Here is a 25,507-nt window from a genome sequence, read left to right as displayed (position 1 = left end):
GTTGCGAACAAAGCACTTTTTATCGTCATATCCACCAAGGACTCGGAGATTGAGGCTGTTTCCTTTCCAGAGGGGAGGAGAGACTTCGGTGGTTTCGACTGCCGCTATCAAGTTTTCCTCTTTCTCTTCTCTAGGCTGAGGACCTCTGGCTCTTTAAAACTTCATCTGTGCTTTCTTACTCTCTGATGACTCTTTCTGCCCTCCCCTGCAATACGCTGTCTGCTTTTGCTTTCAAGAAACCTTTCTTGACGTGCAGTGCTCAGAACTCGGCCTAGGATTACTCCGGCCAGGTAACCCTTGCCATTTACACGCAGAGCAGGTGGACAACTGCAGGTGCCTACGGGTGTGAAGGGAGTAGGTGAGCTTGACAAGCGCACATTGGCCATTTCATAAATAGTAGTAATTATTAGCTATTCGGGTAATTCTCTTATTATGCAAAGTCCTTTCAAAAGGTGTAATCATCTATTAATGGCAACGGGTGTTTGTAGGAGCAGGCACGTGTCCACGTGTTTTTCTGCATGGCCTCATTCGGGATCTTCCAGCGGCGGCGGTGCCAGGGCAGGGCAGTGCCGGTGCCAATGCCGGCGCCGGACGGTGCCAGGGCCGCCGCCCCTGGCAGCGGCCGCAGGAGAGCACAGATTCAGCTGTTTCTTCCGCTGAACTTTCACCCCCCTCCAAAAAAAGGTGACTGCCGAGCCGAGAGTCGCCCCCAGCAGGGAGCTGGCAGGGTGGCGCGGCCCTTTGCAGCCGAAAAGCTGGTGCGAGGGCCGGGCGGCTGCGCCCCGGCCCGCCGCCGGGGGTTAAGGAGGCAGGCTGCCTGCCACAGGCCGCCGGCGCTACCTCCCTCCCGCCCGGCGCGGCGTGGCGCGGCACGGCCCCCTCCCGCCGCCTCCCCCGCTTCCTCTCGGCCCCGCCCCGCCCCGCCCCTGCCGCCGCCGCCGCCGCTTGTTGATGTTTCACTTTGTTTTAATTCCCGGATCGCAAGATGGAGGCGGCGCTGGGACGGCGGGAGCTGTCGCTGCTGTCGCTGCTGTCGCTGGCTGCCGCGCTGCTGGGCCTGGCCGCGCCGCTGCAGCTGGGCCAGGTACCGCCGGGGCCGGGGCCGGGGCCGGGGCCGGTCCCAGCCGCTGTCCCTCCGCCCCCGAGGGGCCAGCAAGACCCCGCCAGGGCGGCGGCGCGGGCGTCCCCTCACCGCAGCGGCCGCGATGGCCTCGGCCGCGGACGGGCAGGGCCGGGCGGGCGGCGGCGGCGGCGGCGGCAGGGGGGAGGGCGGCACCGACGGGCGGTGTGCCGGGGGTCCGGCTGGGGCGCTGGGCAGCCGAAGGGCTGCTGTCCTACTCACAGGGCTTGATACGCTGCTCAAGTAGGTTTCGGTCTAAAATGGACAAAAATGGTATAAAGGGACAAAATTATGCGTCTGCCACAACCTGGGTTACCGTGCGTGTAATGTTTCCCTTCTGCCTGTAATGATTCATTTATATAGGATTTGATACGCTGACATAAATATCTGACAGGTTGAGGGGGGAGAGAGTGACATCTGTCCAATATAGATGTATTTAGGTTGTATTTTTCTGCTTGTCTGCCTGCGTTTTGATGGTTCAGTGCTATAGAAGTAGGCAGTGCATTAGGTCCACGTTTGCTCCTAGTGGTTTCTGTACTCTTGAACCAAGAAAAGGTTTTCGATGCATTGGTATATTACAGGGCATCGGGCTGTCTGCTTTTCCATTCCAGTACCTATGCTGTACCTTGCTAAGATTAGTTTAAAATTAAATTTGGTGGCTTTTTAAAGAGTGGAAGTGTTTTTTTGGGTACTACTTAGGAGAACTTCTCAGTGAGAATAAAAAGATGTGCCATGGCACCGGTGAGCTTTGACCTCTAGAATTACAGAAGACAACTGGGTACTTCTGTCTGTACTTGAATGATGACTAAATACATCCTCTAATTGTTGTAATCATGATCTCCAAAGTATGAGATCGCAAAGAGGGAAGAGCTATGTTCGATTTGTAGTCACTTTTCTAGCCAATGCGAACTTGCTGTCACAGGATTAAATTTATTACAGTTTTTTCCCTCCACAGTTTGGGATTGTTTTGGGGTTTGCTTTGTTGGGGTTTTTTTGGTTTGGTTGTTGTTTTTTTTTTTGTTTAAGTAAAACCTTTCCAAGAAAGCCTGACAGAGGCCCTGCACTGGCACATCCTGTGCAGCAAAGCAAGATTCCTGGGCTTACTTCCTGGTTTCTGCTTCTCTGGGTGAACATTTGAAGAGAGATCTGCTTAGCTCTGATTTCAAAATGAGGATCTAGATGTTCAGACACCTCTAAAAGTGCATGTGTGCTTGAAGTCAGGTGCTCTAAAGAGAGCAGAGAGACCTTGGTCCTCAGGTTCTAATGCTTATCCCTCTGACAAAGGGAGCGCTAGCTTGAATTTGCCACAAGACACATGAAGTGACAATGGAATATATACCTTCTCCCTAGAAACTATCCCACTTTCACAACAAAACTTTGACTTAATAGCATTAAAATTGTTTGTCACAGCTGGCAATTGTACAAGACGTGGAGGCACATCTGCACATGCTATCTTTGGATCTGAAAGCATGAGTGAGGGCAGCACGGGGGTTCTGGAGCAGGTCCCATGGAAACCAGCTTGGGGTCAGAAACAGAATAGCTGTGTTTTAGCCTGCTAATAGGGCTTCACTTCGTAACTGGGGTGTAATGCCTTATGGGCATAGCTGTGCTGTTTGTGGGTTGAGTTTTCCATTTGTGCCGTACTGCCTAGGTGGTCTGTCAGCTTGGTTTTTGCTAGTTGGAAGTGTCTGCTCTTTTTTAGTTTCATACTGGTGCGGTGGTGTAAGTATATGCAGAAAAGCTCTTTTAAGAGTCAAAAAAAGGGAACATATACATTTTTACTTCAGTATTTTTTCTTTTTAAATCTCAAAAAAATAAAAACTTGCATTTCCTCCTGCACTATTTATTTTTGTACATACAGGATCATTTTTAATGTAAAAGGAACAACGCATCTCAAGAAGTTTTTGAGTAGAACAATTGCTGGCTTTTCAGCATGAGCTGGTTTATGATGGCCTGATAGGAACAGAAGCACCTAGGCAGTGGGAATAGGCAGAGCGGGAATGCTACACTGTTGGGTTGGCTTCAGAAGCCATAAGCTTAAACAGTGGGCGATGGGTCAGAGTAATTGTGGTCTTCCCTCAGAATGGCTTGGGACTGCAGACTGATTAGGAACAGGCAGCATACAATACGTTCAGCTTTTCTTTGACTGGGTACCATGGCTATGCCCTCTGTGATTCTGTGAGCCCACTGGCAGCATGCTACTGATAGCTTCACTTTTTGTAATTCTTGTACGTGGTATTAAAGTTTACCTCCAAGTTGATGGCCATGATGTTACAGAAACCATAATGGAGGGACTGAGGAAAAACCTTGAAACATTGGAATAACAGTTTGTAAGGCTGAAACGCTTTTGTTCAGCTCCGGAATGCAAATGCCTCCATTGTTGTGTAATACTTGTCATTTCTTAAATAAGCTGTTTTGCAATCTGGACTTTTTTTTTTAAACATTAGCATGTGTGTTCTAATTTTTCTTTCTCCTCCTGAAATTTGGATGAGCAAAACCGGATTACAGATTGATTGATATTAGACAAAGTTGTTTTTTTTAAAAAGGCAAGGAATGATGCAACAAGACAACCAACCTTCGCATTAAAGTAACGTTTTTTCTGGTGTAAGGTCAAGAGTTAGGTTTTGTGTTCTAGAGTATTTTTCTAATGTGCTGATGGGAACTGGCTAAAAGCACAGTGGGCTAAATGCTCGTGCCATGTTGTTTGCTTATTCTGTTTGCCTCTTGCTAATTTAGGTTTAGCAGTATCCTTTCTAAATGGCTTACTTTGCCTGTCAGACTTCTTTATTTTAGTTTAGTTGCCTGAAAAACATTGTTTTCAGATTATTTGTTGGCTGCAGGAAACCTCTGTGTGGATTAATTATTTCACAACAGAAGAAAGTAATCTTCACTACATCAACCGTTTGAGTATGTACGCAGTGGGTGTAATGTATTTTAATAAAAGAAGAAACTTGCCAATAGTGACAGCCCAAAATGTTTCTTTCATTACTTTATGCCAGTTTCTCTATTAACAGCCTGGTGCCTGTTCTGAACTTTATGCTTAAAAGATCTGACATCATCTTTCCATGTATATTTGATTAAATTAAAGCAGTATGATGCAACCATGTCCTGGTGATGTGAGACTAAGTATTCACCTTTAAAACTCCTGATAAAATATTCATAGTATGAGTTGATTTAATAGGGAGAAAGCAAAGGCAATTAATTCTAGCAACATATGTAGGGCAAAGGAAAGGATAAGCAATATTATACTAAGAATCATCACAAAGCAAGGAAGGAATGTAAGTGTGCTTGTTCAGAAAAGTAAAGGAAAAACATTGTGTTAGATTTTTATATTAACAAAAATAGCTCAGTTTTAGTTACTTAAGCAAATACTGGATTTCATTATCTTACCCTAAACATTGTCATGTAGTTTAGTAAAGCCAAACGTTATTGGAGAAGATTTTATACTAAAGTTTTGTAAAATATGAGGGACTAATTATCCTGCAAACTTGTCAAGTCAAACTTGTACCATGATTATTTCATAACTCAGTTATGCCTGGTTGCAGTTAAGTCTTATCCTACAACATAGCTCTGTTTCGAGTCTGATGAAAGAGTTATGAAAAGCACAGATCACAGAGCCCTGCAAATATGCAGTTACACTATTTGGAGCCAGTTGTCCATATGAGTGCCAGGACTCAAATGGTATGAATTTGGTTGGTAGTTTTGTTTGTCTGTTTGAACACTTTTTTCCCCATAATCTCTTCTAAAATTTAGAAACAAGTTATCAACTTTGTCAATTTCTTATCTGTTTGGCAACCTTCATGGGACTTCATGCTTTCCTATTGCAGACAGGATATACCAATAGTGCCTGTGTAATCGCTGCGAGGGGATTGTCTGCCTTCCAAGTCTCTGTACAGCTGGCCATCTTGCAAGGCACTATGCCATCTGTTCCTAGTGCTGCCCTCTCTGCTTCCCACAGGCCGCCTAAGTGCAGAAGGAGCCTTGTTCGGAGAGCCTCAGTAGAGAACAGCTGTGCTTTAAGTGGGTTGGCTGCTAACAGCTGGATTGACATTGGGTTTATGTGACTAATGCAGCTGTGTAGAACTTAACAACCCTGTACTGGGAGAAACTGTATGGTGCACCCTGTATCAGGTACCCACTGCCCACAGAAGAAGGTCTTCAGTGATTCTGTAATCAGATCTGTTTGAGCTTCTTGCAGTATTAGACACAACAGCTTTGTTTTGTGTAGCATTTTTCATAAAAGGCTAAGATTAGGTGAAATGTTCTCTGTAGATTTGTGTGGCATTGGTATGGGGAGTCTTTAAGGATTAATGAGTATTCCCTTTTAATTTATGCCAGACGCTTTATATTCTTTGCTGCCATCTTTTCCCCATCTTGCTCTTCTGCTCCTACTGTCATTATGCTGCCCCAGTTACAATTCCTGCGTTCTGTTGCAGCACATGGATCTGTTGATCCAAGTTCACAGAAATTCACTAGTTTAGTGGTAATGTATGTCACCACACTGTTACTGCTGTTGCCTAGCTGTCCTAGAGCAGAACAGCATGCATTTGTGGTATAAGTGCTGTCCTTTTTACAGATACTGTGGCCTTTACCACTGTAAATATCACTGCTGGAGGCCTAAAACTGTGATGAGCAATCGTAGGAAAACTCATGAGAGACATCTACATCCTATAACAGCATTAAGAATGATGGGACCATTTTCAGTGTAAATTGGGGAGTTTTGTGTGAAGGCGTTCACCAGCACAGGAAGGGATAAGCTGTGAATGATGAAATGGCCGTCAATGGTAAGCCGAAAGCACAACCTGATTCCTAGGAGTTGCTTCTTGGGGCTGTCCTTTGATTCTGACTCTGTCAAAGTGCAGCTTTCTCAAATACCACAATGAATTCAGGACCTTTCAAATTACAAGACCGTCTGAAATTTATGTGAACTTCCACGGTATTGTTAATACTGAAAAGTGTATTATACAAACAAGTTTTATGCTCACAGTTCAGGCTTCTCCAGAACTTGCCAGTGTGATGTTATGGATTACTGCAGAGAACCCATGTCTTGCTCTCAGTGTCTTCATTACTACAGGATTGGCTTACTATGCTTTTGATGCGCAAAATAAGTGATGTGGGGTTATTTACTTCCCTTAGTACTGACGTATATAGCCATAACACATATCTATAAAACACTTCTTTTTTTCCCTAAGTAGTAAGTTTTGTTATGGTAACATTAAAAAAATATTTTATCTGTTGAAATGAAAGGAAGTTTCATAATCTGTGAGTCTTCACCCCTAGGATTGGAAAGATGGGTATTTGAGTTATCACTGGAGCACTTGCTAGCAGGTATGGCTTGTCAGGCCAGGCGTTCCATCGTGAAAGCGTGGTACAAGTGCTATTGACCTGCCCGGTCTGTTTCCCTCCCAGTTTGCAAGCGTTAACAACGTATGGCTCTTGAGCACTTATTCATAAGCAGATATGGACGGGGTACCAGCTGGGGTTGTGTTAACAGCGGGAGTGCTGTGCATCACCCGTTCCCTGCTGTGGGGGAAGGTGGGCCAGTTGGGATAGCGCTCTGCTCTCCTGGGAACTGCTCGCAATAATCTTTTCCCCAGCCTTCCTGCCCGGCTTTTCATTGTGTTTGGCAGGCATCTTGTGGTTCTTTCCCATGTGTAGATTTTGGTATGAGGTGTGTAGTGTCAGGAAGATTGGCAACAGCAGGACCCATTGAGTTTTGTGTGCAGCACTGCAGGACCAGTGGGAAGCCATGGGAGGACAGCAGTGAGGAACTCGCCTCCAAGCAAGGATTATGTGAGCTGATTTTATTAGCATAAAATGAGGAAGACTTAGCTGGAGGACTGTTATTTTCCATGGGAAGATATTGTAAAGAGTAACGAATGACCTGTTCTTAAATTGCAGCAAGAGAGCTTCAGGTTAGCCATGAGGAAAACTTCTAATGTTAAAGCTAGCTGAGCACTAAATAGTAGTTGAGGAAAGTATGATATTTTTTTATGTCCCTGGAGAGCTTTAAGAATAAGATAAATTAACATCTGTCAGGAATGACATCAATGTAGTTGATTCTTACTCTGGAAAAGTTAGTCTTCCTCTGGTCCTCGAGATGTTTCTGTATCAGTTTGGGAATGTTTGGAGCAAGAACAATTGAAAACTGATTATTTGTTAGCACCAAAACTTTGAGATCTATGTAAAATATTTCTTAGCAAGACTGGCACCAAATCTTTGAGCCTACTTAGTGAAGAGGCAAAACAAGAACATATGATGACTGAGGAGAATGGATGTACAGAACATGCGAAGTCATGAGTAGAAGAATTTGTTGGATCTGGATGTGAGCAGGCTGGTCACAGGAATGGCAAGAATATGAGTTCTCCATTGCTTGTGAATACAAAATTGCAGGGGTCATGGTGTAGCTGCTGTACTGGAGTATTAATCATTGCTCAAGTTACCGAGCAGCTTTATGAACCTGTGCTGTTCAGAGGATGGCCCATCACCTTGCCTCTGATTAGAGGGAGATGCTGTGAGGAGAGGCAGACTGCACAGCGGGCCCAATCCAACAGCCTGGGGCTGTCAGAGCAAGTAGCCGAGCTCCTTCCTCCCAGCTGCATGCTGGCATCTCTCGTGCTTGTCTGGCTCTTCTTTGCTTGTTGAACTGACAGAAAAAGAGTCTGTCAAAAAAGAGGAAAGTTTTCCTCATGATTTAATGAGCTAAATTGGCTCACTGGCTTGGCATAAATGAAAGGGAAGGATGATGTGCAGGAGATCTACACTGCCTGTTTTAGTGGCAGAGGCAGCAAGCTCTTAAGCTGTCTTATTTGTCTGCATGCTGTGGTCTATGTTTTGTAACTTTGACAACATGGAATTGACCCACTGAAATATTGTAATTTCTTAAATATGTAGTATGTTCTTCAAGTGCAAGTTTTAAGTAAGTACCAGAACTCATGACTGTGCTTGTGGATATTACGTCAACAGAATTGACAGCTGTTATGAAGAAAATGAATCATTGCATATCTAGCTTGCTTCGTACATTTAATGCTCAATTCTTGAGCACACCTATCTTGCCCCATGCCTTTCATTTTCAAATAAAGCATCTGATTTAAAAAATTTCTAGGGGGAATTTTACTTTTTTCAGCAGTTAGAGGCTATCAGTCATTTCCTTTTTCTTATAATCTCAGTGAGTCACTTTGTAGATGTTGAAAAAAGATTGCAAAATGCTTTCTGTGTAAAGGAACTAAAATTTCATGTGAGGCTTAGAAACTGAAAGACTATTAAGACTTGGAAAATCCATCTTTTGGGCCCTTTGAATTCCCAGAAAACAGAAAAACCTGGGAAGTCATGACACAAGGTTTTGGTAATCTGTTAAGCAGTTTAAGGGTGTAGAAGAAGTAGAGCTCTGAATGCTACATAAAGAGCTAAAAGTTCAGTGGGTTTCTTGTAATATACAGAATTCTTAAATCTGAGAAGAAAATAAGTGGTTTGAGGAATTTACAGGATGTCAGAATCATAATCCTATGATTATAATATTGATCTGGTTTATATTTTCAGGAATAGACTTCCAGTTCTCTAAGTAAATTCGTAGTTTTCATTTCCTTTGAATAGCTAGGATTTAACTTCTGAAGAAAAGTCAGTATAAACACCTGTTTCCTAGAAAGGGCATTGAGAAAGAGATTTCTGTTTGGTCTCAGGGGCCAGAGAGTTTCCCTACTGATTTGAGAAATGCATCTGAAACATCAATAACAAGCCATTTCCAACCAAAGGGTTATCTGTGTTAGATTTTAAACCATGCTTCTCATGATGCCAGATTTCTGCTGAATCAGAGTTAGATGTTGTTTTTCAGTTTTTGGTAATCCTGGATACCTGTGTATACTGATTAACACCTGTTCTAAGGAATTTTTTACATTACAGTCACACTTTAGAAGCTCTCTGTCCGTGAATTGTGACAATGTTGTTCTCGGTATTGTATATTTCAAGTGTTTCCTGCCTGAAAATGTAGTGTCTTACAAAAATCCCAAACAAAAAGCCTTTTTATGTATTTAATTTTTTTTAAAGTTATTTTAAATTCTGCGCCAGTTCAACTTTCTATTGAGACTAGTCCTATGACTCACTTTTTAGTTGTTAGTTGTGAAACCATGACTTAAACACAGAGCTAAAGAAGACGCTGAAGGTATGGAGAAGCTTTCCAGAGAAACATGAAATGTGATTAGAATAATTTAAGGCTCCCAAAAGGCAAATAAGGAGCTTAACATTATTTTTGAAGAGGTGACTCAGGAAAGCAGTGTCACAGTCATTACTGTTGGCTATGTCCAAGAGAGGTTTGGCTTTTGTATGTAGGTTTTTTCAGGGGCTGGCCTGGGATATTTAAGGTCCCATCTGCAAAAGGGCCCCTGAAATTACAAGGGTGAAATGAGAGGACAGAATGAGTGAGTTGATAAATCACAGCAATTAGGGTTTAAAAGAAGGAAGCAAATCCCCATTAACTGTGAGTTTGGAGGTGTCCCATGTGGCATAATTTGGGAATGATAACCAAAGAAAAGAAATGGCATTACTGCTGACACTGAAAAAACCTAAGTATTCTTTAGTATAGGCTAATGTGTATTAAATTATACTTCACCTTGAAGGCTAAGTGGAGCGCTTAAAAAACATTTACAGGGAATCTGATTTTTACCTTGTATTGTCTATTATTTTTCAGCTAATGAGACTTCTTTTCTGTTATATCCATGTGACGCATGTTATCCTGAGAATTTATCTTGATTATTATTACTTTATCTTAAAAAAAACCTTTATACGTAAGGGCATGCAGCTGTCATTCTTTCTCATCAATCCTCTTTATTAAAAATAGAGGAAAAAAAACCCAACCCCACCCTTCCATGAAAAAAGTAAGCATACTCCTTTTTCTTCTGTCTGCTGGATAGAAAGCCTGGGAACATGCTCTAGGGACTGTACGTTGTCATTCTGTCAGGACAATGTGTGAAAGCTGCCTGTGGCCTGCAGTGGCTTGTGTGTTTCCTCAGCAACTTATGTCTCTTCTCACTGTTGTTTTCCAGGAAACGGTCAGAGTCAATGTTATGATGTTGAAAACCAATGGAGAATTTCACAAAGGACAGGTTTGTCCAGTTTTTCTATTTATTCAGTGAATTAATATGCAGTGAAACAAAGTCTGCGTGTGGATACAAATATCTTGTTTTGTCTCACGTCAGTCAGTATGAAGCGTGTTCCTCGGAGAACAGAATTGTAGCACAGGGCCAGGAACCTCACGCTCGTTCTGTCTGTCTGTCTTCCAGGTTGTTTTTAATATCACCTATGTTAACGGACAGGTATACCTAAATGATTTTCCTATGAAAAGCGGGGTTGCCCACATAACATGTCAAACAGTAATATGTGAGTATTCTCTCTTTCTTTTTTTTTTTTTGCCCCCTCCCCCTGGGAGTATTTGCCTTCCCTGTTACTTAATAACCAGAGCTTACAATGACCACATGGTCTCGTACCCTGCAAACCTGAGTGTTGTAGAAGCAAATAATTTCCCTAGGTAGGATAATTTTGCTACTAAAATGGGGTGGGGGGGGAATCTTACTGCCTTGTTTTCAAGTCACATGTAAATGGTCTAATCTGAAACCCAGACTCTGCCTATCTTTTCAAAAGAATGTTTTGCACTACAGGCTAGTCAATGTAAACAGAAGGATGCAACTCCACCCTGCTAATGGCTGTGTCCCTACATTGGTTGGCATATATCCAAAAAGATATTCAGTAACAAAAACATGAATTATTGTTAGGAAGATCTTTTAATTATCTCATTTCTGTGTCTGTCGGATGAACAAAATTCTGCTGGATAGGGTATTACAGCACAAATACTGCTGTTCTGCTAGCGTCCTGCAGTGGTTAATGACTTTGAATTATCTTGAAACTGCTGGCTTTTCCAGTGATTTAATGCTACACCTTTTGTGAAAGACCAGAAAGTACTGTGACTTTTTTTTGAGATACACAGAGTATGCTGTATAATTAATTAAACAAGGGCCATTATGCTCATTTGATTTAAGGTTGATCAGGTGCAGTCAGTCTCTAGCTTGGTTTCTGAGGTCATCCTCTCCTTACAATCAGATATTTACTCAGAAAGCACTAATGCTTTTTCTAAATGGCTTCTCTGAGCCATGACCTTGTTTGTTGAACCCTTCCTTTCCAAGCATGATCAATAATTAATTTGACACTATTTCTCTTCTGGAGAGAGAGAGCAGTAATTAATTTCTTTCTGGGACAGTTAGGTTCTTTTTTTTTTTTTCTATTTTAGGGTAGTAAAACCATGGCAAAATATAATTTACCGGCAAGATCATTGACTCCAGAAAAACAGATGTGATTTTATTGACTAATTCTGAGGGATACTGAGCACTCTACAATAGTTCCTATTCATTTCCCAAATAGTATAGCTTGAAGCGACTACAGTTATGAACATGAATCTTAAACAGTGAGAAAAATACTGATTTGACCTGGGAGCTAAGAACCTGGAACTCTCAATATCCATGTTTGGGTCTCAGTCCTCAGCACAGAACCTCTCTCTGTTGTCTGTAAAGTAATGTCTGTACTACTTACTTACTAAATCCTCAATGACAGATTCAGATAATGTTTGTAAAATGCTAAAGGAATATCAAGATACTTATTATCTGTTAACAGAGGGGAAAATACTCCTGAACATATGTAAAAACCAAACTTAAGCCAAATATTCATGCTTCTGAATATGAGACTAGAGACCAAGTCTCCTGAATGGTATTGTCTTGACACTGTTGTCAGATCATGCCTATATCCCACTTGAACTTCCCACAAATGTCAATTTTGGAAGCATGAGTCTCTTTCAATCCTGTTGAATGCAGTGGGGATTGAGCAGCCTGACACATGAAAGCTTGGGACCAGAGGGAGCTACAGCTACTTGGTGTCTTTCAGGTTTAGGTCCTTTAATGTAAGTCAGAAGTCATTCAGCAACCAGGTTAGTGCTCTGGCTCACACTTAGAGGGAACCTTTCTTTTTCTCTCTAACCTCTTTCTCTCCTTTTGCTACTTATTTTCGCCATGGAAGATATTGCTAAACAATGCCTAAAAAGTATTTTTCGACCTTTAAAATAATCAAAGTAGCTTTATGAGGAAATGGGTCATTGCATAAAAGTAATGAACATGCTGCGTTGTTACTGTGTAACTGGAAAGACGCTAGTCCGACATTCTGCCAGGTCGCATCTTAGGGTCGGCACTGCATGTGACACACAGCACTAGTGGCTGGAAACCATCTCAGTTCATGTGCCTTTGCTGTCTGCATGCTGGACAGATTGGTCACCTCTGCTCTCACGCTTCTGCAGCGCTTCAGTTCTCGTGTGCCCTCACCTGTATTAGAGGTGTGGTAGCTGGAAAAAGGATACTAACTCTGCAAAAATACTGAGGGTAGAAAGGCAGTTCTCTGTGTACTTGTGGAATATTAGGTTGTTGAAATAGCTGAAAGCTTTTGGGTATGAAGAGAGTTTGAGGTGTCATGGTCACAACTGAAAACAGGACGGGGGGGAAGAGAAAACATGCATGAGGAGACTGACACTCGTCTTGAGCAGTGTATGCACCATGTGTGGAAAAGCTATTTGTTTCTGTATTGAGAGGAAGGGGAATCTTGTGCAAATCAAAACGTTTACACAGGTGGCTGGCTAGGCTGTGGCATTACTCTCATGAACTTTGGACAACTAAAAGATGACTGCTGCTTTAAGTGCTTAAATGCAAACCACAAAGGCAGGGATGCAACACAGTTTGCAAGCTCCCTCAGTCTGGGGATTGTACAGCACTGCAGTTGTCTGCTGTGTTATATCATGAGACCTGCCACGAGTTTGCGTTGGTGATGTACTGGTAAAAAATCATGGCATCTGTTTTACCTGTTGCCCAGATTACTACTGCTTATAACAGCAGTTACTGGAAGTGTTAAGGACATCAGCATAGTACAGACTTCCATGCAACTGTTCAGACATCTCTGGTTTGATGCTAGTGGTCCTCTGTAGTTGTAATGACTTTCCCATTCAGATGCTACGTGTGCAAAGGCATCTATGTCAGAGTTGCAACTGTTTGCCCCGTGGTTGTATATGGCTTTCTGGTTGGGGTGGTTTCTCTTTGAAAACTGTGATATTGTGTGTTAACAGTGGAGAACAGAAACTCAGACAATTTAGCAGATCAGCAGCGCCTGGGAACCGTCAGTGTTCGCATCATGGTTCACGAGTGGCCTTTGGCATCCAGTTCTGATTTGCAGCTGATTGTCATTCAGGAAGAAGTGACAGAAATTGATGGAAAACAGGTAAAAAAATAAAACAACAACAACAAAAACATCCCCCAAAAAACCCCAAAACTCCAGCATTCTGCCTGTTTTCAATTTAGGAGGTGCAAGTAGTTACCAAAGACTAAAAGGACTACACGTGTCTGGCTGGTAGCTAGAGCACGAAGTACATAATCTAATGCTAGTTAGCACGGTACCAAGGGAGGTAACACCAGCCTAAGTTGTCTGAATAGTAACAGGGGTGTTTCATGAGGACACTTCAAGTTTTAATTATTAAAATACGAATAGAAGCATTAAGTGCTAGATGACTTTCCCTAGTAGTTTATTAGAACGTCATTAACTGTCACATGCTTTTTCAACACATGCATTTATGCAAGCAAAGTCAGGCTCACAGCAATACTTCATTTACAAAATAATGTACAGAATAAATACAAGGGGCATGGGCTTGTCTGAGCCGTGAGGTTTTCACCGTTGTTTATTCAAAGCTAACAAAGCATTTCAAGCATGTAGAACAGGAAACAGCTTGCAGCAGCAAACTCTTATGGCAGGTGGGCTTGTTGTGAAAGCCCACAACACCTGAGTCTTAGACAAAGACAAAGCTTAGCCTTAGAATATTTCACATGTAAGATAATGAATTAATTTGCATAAAAATCTTGATAATAAACATGGATTTTGAGATTAACAGAAGAAAAAAAATCCCCAAATTCTAACTGTATTTGCAGAATACCAATGAATGTGAGTGACTACGATTCTAGCTGAGACTGAAATGTGCAGAACTGAGGTCTCAATCACCTATAAGCTGTAGTTATTCTTCCAACCAGAGAAGTTCTGGAGAGAAGACACAGCTGCTGAAGCCAGCAACTGCATCTTACATGTGGCCAGGTGCTTCTGAAGCTGGCTAATGTTCTGCTGCCTGCCTTTTTTTTTTTTTTTTTTTTTAAAGGAGAATGGTGACAATAGCACTGATCCTTAATTAATTGTATGCTCAGCAATGGATCTGCATCATGGCAAAATTTTGCTCTGTTAATGAAAAATCCCACCGAGAGGTTGAAGCTTTTCTAATGATGCGTTTATCCCACTGTTAGGAAGCTAATGTACCCTGGTTTGGTTCAGTTGTTAGGCAACAGTGGTGTTGCATTTCAGATTTCAAACTAGATATCACAATGCATTTCAGTTTTTCATAAGGACCTGGTAAGAACAAGCAGAAAGGTAATGCTGTTTCCTTAATTGTTCCTTTAAGTCAAAAGCTTTCAAACCTTCGCAATAGTTACCAGCTGACAGTAACTCTCATCTGTTTCATTGCATTGTTCTGTGCCTGTTTGAAGCAAAAGGAGACCCTTGGATGGCCCGCAGCTCTGAAAGCATGAGTAAAACTGTATCACATGCTGCATTCCTCTTTTATTAGTTATATTTCTATATAGCAGTTACAGTTATTACCACAGACACTCTGGATTTCTGTCAGTTCCTGGCCTCACAATGCAGTTATTGATGTTAGTAGGAGTTATGCTGAATGAGTTCTATGTAAGCAATGCTTGCAGTGATTATTAAGTGAAATGGGTCCAGTGCATCACAGGAAGAGGGGGAAGTAAACTATTCTTTCGGTATTGAAAAAAAAGCAACATTACTGCAAAAGCAGAAGTGTCAGGCTTGCCTCAGCAACACTTGCACTGTTTGCAAGTGCTCTTTTCACTAAGTACTTGAGTTTTCCAGGCCCTAAAATGCCTCCCTGAAAGAGGATCATGAGCTATGTAAGACTTGGTTAAAAGCCCATGGAGTGACTACGGCATGCTTTTGCAGGGAGAGAGAAACCTGGTCTGTTCAGCATATTTTCTAATGTGGTATAGCCTATAGAAGTGTGGTAAGCAAAACCAAAGACCACTAATTCATGTTATAACATCCCTGCCTAAATCTTAATGGCCTGGAGTTTCCTGTGATGTATTGGTTTTTTCTGCCAGCCTACTTCTCTCTTACTTTAAACTCGTTAATATCCACATGTTTGCATCTCTTGTAGGTTCAGCAGGAAGAAGTAACAGAAATAGATATTTTGGTAAAGGACCTGAGAGTACTTAGACATTCAAACTACACTGTCCCTTTGAAAGAGAGCATGCTGTATTCCATCCCAAGGGACAACGACATGTTATTTACACTTCCCAACCTCTCAGGAAAAGGTATCCCTCTTAGCTTTTATATAATATTTTTTTATCCATAGTTGACGTTTTGCTTTACAAGGGTGAAAGAACATCATTATTCCTGCGTTTTACATAGTGAAACAGTTTCTTCATTAACAGGGAAGTGTTTTGTTTTGTGTGGTTTGGTTGGGGTTTTTTTTTTTTTAAAACTCTTCTACATTCTAGGTATTTTGTTTGTTTCTTTTCAAATCTGTTCTCCTTTGCAGCACTTGGTACTTGACAATCTGCAACCCAGACATCTCACAGGAGTAAATTTTTCTCTCAGTGCTATGATGGAAGTTTCTCTAAAGCTCCCCCTTTTTCCTGAGAATGAAAGAGAAAACTGGAGAGGAAATACCTGTCTGGGTCACTTCCAAACCAGAGAATAGTTTTATGTTATTAAACTTGAATAACTTAAAAGCACGAGAAGTTATTTGATGCCTTAATCTTATTTCAGTTTTGTTTAATCAAAAACTCTCAAGGGTTTCATATAGAGGATGAATATTTTGATCTAGTTCATCATCTTTTAATCTGGCAACAGCTGAAATTTACAGCTAAGGGCACAGCTAAAGGCTGCACTGTAACACTGCTTCTGCTTCTTATCAAGTTCACTACTCAAGTAAAAAAAAAAAATCAGCCTTCTGTGTTCTTGCTGTAAATGTGTGAGAACCATACCGTATGTAGAGAAATACAGTACATCTGTTTTTCTGCATAGTGAGTCAAATAAAAAGCAAGCCCCCCTCTAAATCTAGCTTTTCTTCTTCAGATGTTCAAGATCCATTGCAAACTACCAGTCAGTACCTCATCCGGCAAGTAGAAACTACAGTAGATGAAGAGACATTACCTGGCAAGTTACCAGAGACCCCTCTTAGGATAGAGCCGCCATCTTCTTACAAGGTAGCTTTGTTGTTTGTTTGACTTGTTAGTGTATACCTTTAAAGACTGGCCTAAAAAGGAGAAGCAGTTTTTTTCCCCTCCCTTTGTTTTTTTTCCCCTGTTTCTCCAGAGATGAAATGCATACAGCTTGGTGCCATTTCTAGGAGGAAAAGTTGTAGTAACATGCTGCAGTTAGAGCTGAATGTTACTCCATGTTATAGTTTGAGGGAATAAACTTACTTCCTTCCCCATTTTTAGTACTGTCTACAGAAACACATGTGGATGTTTACAGGACAAAACCAAACAAACATAGCATTGTTAGGATTCAGATAGTGGGTTTTCCTCATGTAAAGACCAACCACAACATCCATTTGTAGATGATAAAAAAGTATATAACATTCTTAGGCCTTTGTCTTTGGTCCTTTATTTTTAATTTGGGGGAAAAAAAGGCAACATAGCCTGTAATAACTAATTTCTGCAAGGGAGAATTGTCATTCCTACTTAACCTAGTACTGACTTCTCAGAGTACTGTTATGCTGCTTTATATTTGTTAAAGACTGGGATTTTCTATTGGGTGATGTATCTGAGAGTAACTGACTTCCACAGAAGTCCAAGAAATCCCCACAGCCAACCAATATGAACAACAGACTTTAACAGGCACGCTCTAGGAAACTTTAAAAACTTCCTAAATTACCCCTTAGCAGTGAGAAATTGTTGGAGTTAAAAAACTCCAGTAGGAATCAAACAGGTTTCTAAATCCTGCAACATTCTAACCTCAGAGATACTTCATGACAGGGAGTTGTGATATTTACATCATACCAAGCAAAACATTTATAACAATATTAAATGTTGTTTAGCTTTAAATTATGTCAGTTTTTTCTGACCGTGCTTCAGCACTTACCCCTCCAGGAGATGGGCTGTTGGTCTCACCTGCTGGTAAGAAACACAGTCACAGCTTGAGAAATTTCAGTTCCAGATTAGGTAAGGCTAGGCTTGATGGCTTCCTCTGAGGCTGAAAGAAACACTTCATAACCTACTCCTGAGAGAGGAGGGCTAAAATAGTAAGCTGAAAGTCACAGATAGGCTAGAGAAGGTGCTACCCCTCTCCTGGGCTGCCAGTAACCCCTTCCCTGCTGTACACTGCCATGGTATCATAGCTTCTCTACGACTAGGCCAAATAGCTCACCCTTCACCTGCTCTGTTTGAGTGTCCTTTGTTCTCCAAAGTGGCCTTTCCTTTCAGGGAACTCTGCCAGGATGAGCGGAGAACTAAATTTTTCAAACTTTGAGAAAGAAAGAGGTCTGAGTCCCCAGCCAATTCCATCCTGCTTTTACGTATGCTTAAGCATACCTATATTTAAGTAAAGCTATCACCGTGTAATGGGATTCACCAGTAGCTACAAAAACTGTACTTGCTATGTTTTGCAACCTATCTTTTTATCTTTACCTGTTTGGTTGTAGGTGATGTGCCAGTGGATAGAAGACCTGAGAAAAGGGTTGTGCAGATTCTGGTTTCGATCTTTACCCATCTTCTTTAGTCTGATGGAGGTCATTGCAGTTGGAGTTGTTGGAGCAGCTCTTATTCTCAAGGTCTTAAAGGTGATTTTCCCTTCCTGTGAAAACAAGTAAGTAACTTTTGCTTTTTTTTTTTTTCTCTGATGGAAGCAAAACATTAACTGAAAAGTCTTTCAAGAAGCAGCCCCGTCCTGTAGGAAGATGATGGCAACAATTCAGTGAGAAGGCTGCCAGTAACTTTCCATTCTGAGTGACCTTTTGACACACAGGCATTTCAGAGGAACATGGGAAAATCTTTCACGTCTTTAGCTTGCCTGGCTTACTGCCAAATTTTTATCAAGTCTTCTAAGGACTACATTGTGAGACACCATTAACATAGCTCTGCGAGAGGAGGGCAGAGACTAGAGCAGATCAGTTCCAACAACTCTAAATTGTTTCATGCTCCTACTGTGTTGGAGTTACAGTGGTTACGAAAGGCCTTAAATTCGGCTTTGCAAATTTGTGCAGGAATCCTTCTACGTAGGCAGCTTGCAAGCCATAGCGATGGGTGCTAGCATTGGTGGCAAAAAGTCATAAATAAAGTTGATTGGCTGCAGGTGGCTTTATTCACTCGGTGCATTACCAGCAACACTAATATTTTTCAGAGAAGCAGGCTTTCAAAGCAAGGGGTGGAAAGATGAATTAGTAACTGCAGCTAAGAAATCAGGATAGATTTAGCGCTGGAATGGGCAACCATGTGCAATTTAAAGCAACCCAAGTCAGTTCTGGAAGACCTAACCCTTGGAACCACGTGTTCTTTCAGGAGAAGTGACCGACAGTGTAGCATGCTTCCCCACCTGCAGCAAGCACAGCTGATGTCTTCGAATGCAACTGACCAGCTGTGCTTCTGAATGGCCCCGAGTGTGGTTAATTTATGTATCCACCCAAGGATACAAGTGGCCTCCTCCTTCTGACAGAGCTAGAAAAATAGGGGGGTTGGAAGATCAAGAAGGTTGGAAACTGCAGTAACAAAAGAAACTGTGCTTTCCCCTGACATTTCACAAAGCACACTGTCAGTTTGGAGTACTTCTTATAACTAACCTCTTTAGAGCAGAAAAAATGAAGAAATGCTTTGTAACCCCCCCCAGAAGTAAGTAGCTTAACACTGCCACGTGTGAAACTTTGAGCTAAGAAGAACTAGGAAAGAAATTCTAATCCCCATAAACAGTTCAGCAAAGTGCCTGATGGCCTGTCCAGAGCAGAGGTCAGTACAGAGCAGAGGAACCAGCCTGCCGTCATTTCTCTTCCAGTTTGAGAACGTGGGGCTCGTGCATGGCTTGTGAGAGCATTTCAAGAAATTGTAGCACTGGAAGGGGGCATCCTCCCTGCCTTTAAAAAAAATAACCAACCAACTAACCAACAAACCACAACACAAAAAAACAAAACCCAAAAGCTACAGTCATTTTCTTGCTACCTGTATAAAGTGGTCCCGTAAAAAGACTAAACCAGCAAGAATGAGTAGAAGGTCTCATTTGGTGAAGGACACTCTTGCAGATGTGAGGACCTCGTCCCAAGTCTGTAACGCCATTCTTCAGCATGCTGATATAACCAGAGGCTTCAGCTAGTCTCAGACAATTAGGCGCAGGAGCCTGACAAAGTAGCTCCTGACAGCAGACAGTTTTAGGCTACTATGAAATTGAGCCTATAAAGCTTACGCTGCTGGTATTTCAGGAGTAGAAAGTGGGTGAAGCGACCCCTCTGCAACCCAGCTAGTACATTTTGGAACCAGTTTTCCATCAAGTTTTCAATCTAGCTTCATAAAAGAGGCATTATAAGGGTAATACTTACTTGATGCATTGATCTAAACTAGGTTTGGAGAGTTTAAGAATAAATCTAACCTTTAGAACACAAAATTGTTTTGTACATAATTTTCTAATGCCAGGTAATCTTACCTTTCAGAGGCATCCTCCTTCTGGATCAAGTCAGCTTTGTACCTGTGATTACCATCAGCTTGCCTTCAGATCTTCCAGACAGGAAAAATAATTTAGATGAGAAAGCAAGTACTTAATACTGTGTTTACTTTGGAGTTGCTGTTTTTTAAAAACAAATTTTTAGTTGACCTGAAATTTGGCACTTGATCTGAATACCTTGTTTGTTTCCTACTAAGAAAACTGAGTCAGTTGATTAATTGGTAAAGGGACACTCAGGCCGATGCCCAAAGCTGACTTCCCCGTGCCTCTCTGTAAACACGCAGCTTCCTCAGAAGCTTCAGAACAGAACAGCTTTCCACCCTGAGGGCTACCATTGGTTTTAACTTCTGTGAAGTCACTTCTCCACACCTCAGACAGGATGCTGGCTGCCTTCATGCCCACAGATAAACCAGGCCGGCTATCCTGACTAGCGAGATGGTGAAATTCAGGGTGTCCCGAAGTCTCCAGATAGCATTCTTCAGAAAAGGACTATCACAAACATCAGCCGTGCCTGCAAGCCTAGACAAAGCTGCCCAACCTGGCTTCAGGTCTCTTAGGGTTGAGGTGCCTTGTGAGGAAAATATCGCTACCAAACATTTGTGTTACTCAAGCAGTTTGACATCTTACATCTGCAAAACAAAAATTAAGAAGGCAGATTTCTATTTCAAGCACTTTACACTTCTGCAGCCCCTTCCACTCATAAGAATTGTTAGCACTTGTAAACAATGTGCTTTTACTAGCTGTGACAGCAGTAGTGTGTGAAGTCTCAAAAGAAAAAGGAAAATTCTACAGAAGTACTGGCTTACTGTTGCTAAGTAGGCCCAGGCTGCCCGTGCTGATTTGTACTGTTAACATTTTTCAAATAAACATTGAAATTGTTTATTAGACTGTGTTCATGTGTGCCTTTATAGTTAGATAAGCCAGCAGTTCGCCAGGTGTGGGAGATGCAGGGTGCTATATGGTGGTTTTTAGCTTTTTGCTTTTCTTATTTACAGAACTTGTTTGCCAGAAGAATGACATGGGGAAAAAAAACAGAATCTTAGCTACCTGGCATTAGACTGAGCACAGTTATGGTGAGTGATCAGAACGATCCGCGTTCAACTTGTTATAGTGAGGGAGCAAAGCTAGGGTTTCCAACACACACACCCTCCCTCCTTAAGCAAAAGATTATGACAGGTTTAACGAGATCTCCGAGTTACTCAGATCTGTGTCCTTACAGCTGGTCTGTGACAGGAACACCTCAAGAGTTGTCTCAATAAACTGACAGCACTGCAGTGGAAAAAGAAACACTTCTAACCCTGCACTGCCTTGAAACACCCAAAACAAAAAATACCACCTAGCAGTGCAGCGTGGTGTACGTCAGCAGAAGGTAACAGGGACACAGGTCAAACTTCCCTTTTTTTTTTTAACATTTTATTTTTTGTTCTAGCACCTTGGGGGCTTGTACTTTGCATTTACGTCCTCAAGCTCAGTGACACCAGAGCGGAGGATCCCAAGTGTTTGCCAGCTCCCCAGGCCAGGAAGGATGGTAGAAGTGGGGGACGTGTCCCGACAGGCTGGGTGCGTCAGGCAGGTGCGGAGCCATGAAGCACTCGGGGCAGGCAGCTGCTCTGCTGAGCTGGAACGAGTGGCAGTGGCTGACATCCCCAGAGCCCCAGGCTGTGCTTTCCAGGACCGTACCACAGGAGAGCCGCTGTAATGATAACGTAACCGCATAAGGCAGAGGTGGTGGCGGGGCTACAGCGGCATCTGAATTAAGAAAGAAAACACACGGCAGAGGGGCCGTTGTCCTCCACGGCTAAACGGGAAGCCGAGACACTAGCGCAGGCGTGGTGGCTGCACAGGCAAGGGGAACTGTCGAAGCAAGTCTTCAGAGAGTCGTAGGCAAACTCCTCTTCCACGTATGTGGAAATTAATGTTCTTTCCACTTTATGAACATTGCCCTGGCCCCTTCATTAACATAGTTCAACCAGAAGTGATGTACTAGGCTAAGGTTTAGCTTCTTAGGAAAAAAAAAAGACCAAAAAAGGAGTAGGCTAGACACAACACACAACAGTTTTTCCTGGCTGTATGAACATAGCATGCATTGCAATGCAGTTGGAAATTTGGCAGCTGTTAGCATGTGATCTTTGCATCCCTACTTATGAAACCGTAAGCCAAGCACCTGCACAGCAACAAGGAGACTTAACTCAATTCTAAACAGCTGCAACATAAATAAATCAGCGGTTAAGCCTGAAAAAGTCTTGGTACTGCTTCACAACTTGGCCGATTTCCACGAGCTAAGGAACCCTCTAGTTCTGTGTTGTGTTCTACAAAGTACAATGGAAGATCAGGTTAATGAAATTAAATTTTAAAAATAGTGCAAATCTTGAATAAAGGAGTTGCTGTTGCTAAAACAGTGCTGTTGCAGTTGCATGGCGTCAGTGCTATGGAGCTGGAGCCATTAAGTTTTAAAAAGTTGTCGCACCAGTGTTCTGCTTTACCACATACGTGGTTTTGTGAGCCATAAAAGCCTCATGCCTTCCAGAGGAGTGCTTCCTTTGAGCTGGGACCACTCTGAACCGGATGTAAAACAGTTTGAAAACTCCTTACCACAGCTAACACAGGTAGGAAAGGGGAACTGTTCTACATGGCAGTCATGGTAGGCCTCATTTTCCCAGTGCATAAGCTGACAAGGATACAGGTTCCCAGCTGGGGAAAACAAACCAACACCCATCCTCCCCCCCCAAAAAAACCCTCCCCAAACCCATCCCCTTTTTCCCAAACCCCCACCACGTAGGATGGCATTAGGTTTTTTGAAAAGCAACGCCTCTTAGCTCCTATTCCCACAAACTGTGGCTCTCACTGCAGCCCTTCCATCATGTCTCACCCTCAGAATGTCTCTCTGCCTTCTAAACACAGAGAGTCAAGCAAGCGCTGGCCCTTCCCTCCATAGAGGAGCTCCACCGGAGGGGGCAGGTATCAGCCTGTTCTGTGTCCAAAACCAAAATAAACCTCTGAGCTACAGATTCAGCATCTACCACATTTCCCCCCCCGCCATGTATTACCCAGGTGTTCTTATTGTTCATTGAGAGCAAACAGGGCTGGCTGAGCGGTAGGACAGAGCTACTGCTTTTAAAATGAGGTTTACTGTAGAGGTTCTCAAAATACATCATGCTTTCAGTTGACTGGCCCCTGCTGGACTGCTTCCAAGGACCAAACCTCCTGTACTTTCCCATCTTACTCAGGTGACAGATTGACTATTTTGGTTTGCTTGCAATGAATGGATTTATAAGAAGAAATCTCCTGCAACGCAACTGACAGCTATATACTAACCCTAACATACAAACAGAAAAATAAGTGTTAAGAGAACCCACTTCAAAATGCTGCATCTTTTTCTTAACTCAGACACACATGGCTCTCCTTTTAAAAGGAAAAAGGTAGATTAGTTTTCTGGTTTGGAGACAAAGGTCTACAAATACACACACTCGTGTACTCACCTGAACATCCTCCCTTCATTTATGGGTTCATCATGCCGAGTCCGCCCAGGGATTCGGGAGCTCTTCAACCATATCTGCATCTCAGCATCTTACTAGAGCGTCTCGTCATCGGCACTGCTGAAAGGCAGTGCACCCAGCTGTCACTCATGACATAGTGGTGAATTTTAAGTGCATTAAACAAGATGCTGGTGATAACAGCAATTATACAACTCATTTGCCTTCCACTCCAGCTGCTGGTTTCCATTACCATTTGTCCTTTCCCTTTGCCTCATGGCATCTCAAGAGACACACAAGCAGGAGTTCCACAGCCTGTTTCATGCAGCATGTATCTACCAGCTGAAACAAGTCTGGACATATTTCATTCATGAAAAATCATGAAGTTTAGCCGTAAGCCGAACTACAGCTGGCTACTCCGAGAGGAGCTAGCAGGAAGAAGTGTTTCCAAAACAACAGGAGATGGACAGAGATGACAGATGTGTTAGTTATAGCGGCCACTGTTGAGCAAAATCAAAAATGACAACCTAGGCAGTCACTGTAGAACCATTCTCAGAGAACTGCTTCTCCATTCCGCTTGTCAAGTAACACAGAAATAGAATTTACATTTTACATCAATTGTGAAGTCATGGTTATGAACAGAGGTCAGCTGAACACAAACAAAACACGCATGCTGCTTTCTCAGAACAGCCTTACCAGGATAAATCTCTAGTGTAAACCAGGACCCAACCTACCAGTCCAGAGTTTTGAAGCTTACAGCACTATACAGTCAAGGAAAAAAAACATATTTCAGAATCATAGAATCGTTAAGGTTGGAAAAGACCTCTAGGATCATCAGGTTCAACTATCAAACCAACACTACCATGTCTCCTAAACCATGCCCTGAAGTGCCACGTCTACACATCTTTTAAACACCTCCGGGGTGGTGACTCCACCACCTACCTCTCTGGGCAGCCTGTTCCAATGCCTGACGTCTCTTTCCGTGAAGAAATTTTTCCTAATATCCAATCTAAACCTCCCCTGATGCAGCTTGAGGCCATCTCCCCTTGTCCTGTCGCTAGTAACTTGGAAAAAGAGAGCAACACCCACCTCACTACAACCTCCTTTCAGGTAGTTGCAGAGAGCCATAAAGTCTCCCCTCAGCCTCTTCTCCAGACTAAACAACCCCAGCTCCCTCAGCTGCTCCTCATAAGACTTGTTCTCCAGACCCTTCACCAGCTTCGTTGCCCTTCTCCGGACACGTTCCAGCAACTCCATGTCCTTCTTGTACTGAGGGGCCCAAAACTGAACACAGTATTCAAGGTGTGGCCTCACCAGTGCCAAGTACAGGGGGACAATCACTTCTCCACTCCTACTGGCCACACTATTCCTGATACAAGCCAGGACGCTGTTGGCCGCCTTGGTCGCCTGAGTACACTGCCAGCTCATGTTCAGCTGGCTGTCAACCAACACCCCCAGGTCCTTTGCCACTGGGCAGCTCTCCAGCCACTCCTCCCCAAGCCTGTAGCGGTGCATGGGGTTGTTGTGACCCAAGTGCAGGACCCGGGCCTTGGCCTTGTTAAACCTCATACAGTTGGCCTCAGCCCATTGATCCAACCTGTCCAGGTCCCTCTGTAGGGCCTTCCTGCCCTCCAGCAGATCAACACTCCCACCCAACTTGGTGTCATCTGCAAACTTACTGGGGTGCACTCGATCCCCTCATCCAGATCATTGACAAAGATATTAAACATAACTGGCCCCAACACTGAGCCCTGGGGAACGCTGCTTGTGACCAGCCGCCAACTGGATTTAGCTCTGTTTACCACAACTCTCTGGGCTTGGCCATCCAGACAGTTTTTTACCCAGGAAAGAGTACACCCGTCCAAGCCACAAGCCGCCAACTTCTCTAGGAAGATGCTGTGGGAACAGTGTCAAAGGCTTTACTGAAGTCCAGGTAGACAACATCCACAGCCTTTCCCTCATCCACTAGGCTGGTCACCTGGTCATAGAAGGAGATCAATGACAGAAAGCTTTTTTCTTCTCCCAGACTGACAAGGAGACCCCACATGGGACTCTGCATCACTGCTGGCTGCACAGAATTAGTTTACACTGGCCAGATGTATTTTAATATTACTTAATAAGGTACTGTAAA

The 25,507-nt window shown here is 42.8% G+C and overlaps 1 protein-coding gene across 1 annotated transcript; it reads left to right on the top strand.

The window, feature by feature from the left end:
- The first annotated feature begins 920 nt into the window (after window positions 1-920).
- Window positions 921-20,788, top strand: GINM1 (glycosylated integral membrane protein 1). Its single transcript, XM_075087967.1, has 8 exons — window positions 921-1,084; window positions 10,159-10,218; window positions 10,396-10,492; window positions 13,266-13,417; window positions 15,408-15,564; window positions 16,331-16,461; window positions 17,901-18,064; window positions 19,893-20,788. The coding sequence occupies exons 1-8, from the start codon at window positions 986-988 to the stop codon at window positions 19,999-20,001; spliced, it is 969 nt and encodes a 322-aa protein (XP_074944068.1). The 5' UTR covers window positions 921-985; the 3' UTR covers window positions 20,002-20,788.
- The last annotated feature ends 4,719 nt before the right edge of the window (window positions 20,789-25,507 follow it).

Source organism: Phalacrocorax aristotelis, chromosome 3, assembly GCF_949628215.1.
Source record: "Phalacrocorax aristotelis chromosome 3, bGulAri2.1, whole genome shotgun sequence".
Classification (NCBI taxonomy): Eukaryota; Metazoa; Chordata; class Aves; order Suliformes; family Phalacrocoracidae; genus Phalacrocorax; species Phalacrocorax aristotelis.
Note: the sequence above shows the minus strand (reverse complement) of the source record. Positions and strands in the feature narration are given on the sequence as shown.

Bases quoted from the DNA above. Each gene is read 5' to 3' on its own strand.
- GINM1 (XM_075087967.1), top strand. From the start codon at position 986: ATGGAGGCGGCGCTGGGACGGCGGGAGCTGTCGCTGCTGTCGCTGCTG. The intron at 1,085-10,158 runs GTACCGCCGGGG...GTTGTTTTCCAG, and splicing joins CGCCGCTGCAGCTGGGCCAG to GAAACGGTCAGAGTCAATGT. The intron at 10,493-13,265 runs GTGAGTATTCTC...GTGTGTTAACAG, and splicing joins AACATGTCAAACAGTAATAT to TGGAGAACAGAAACTCAGAC.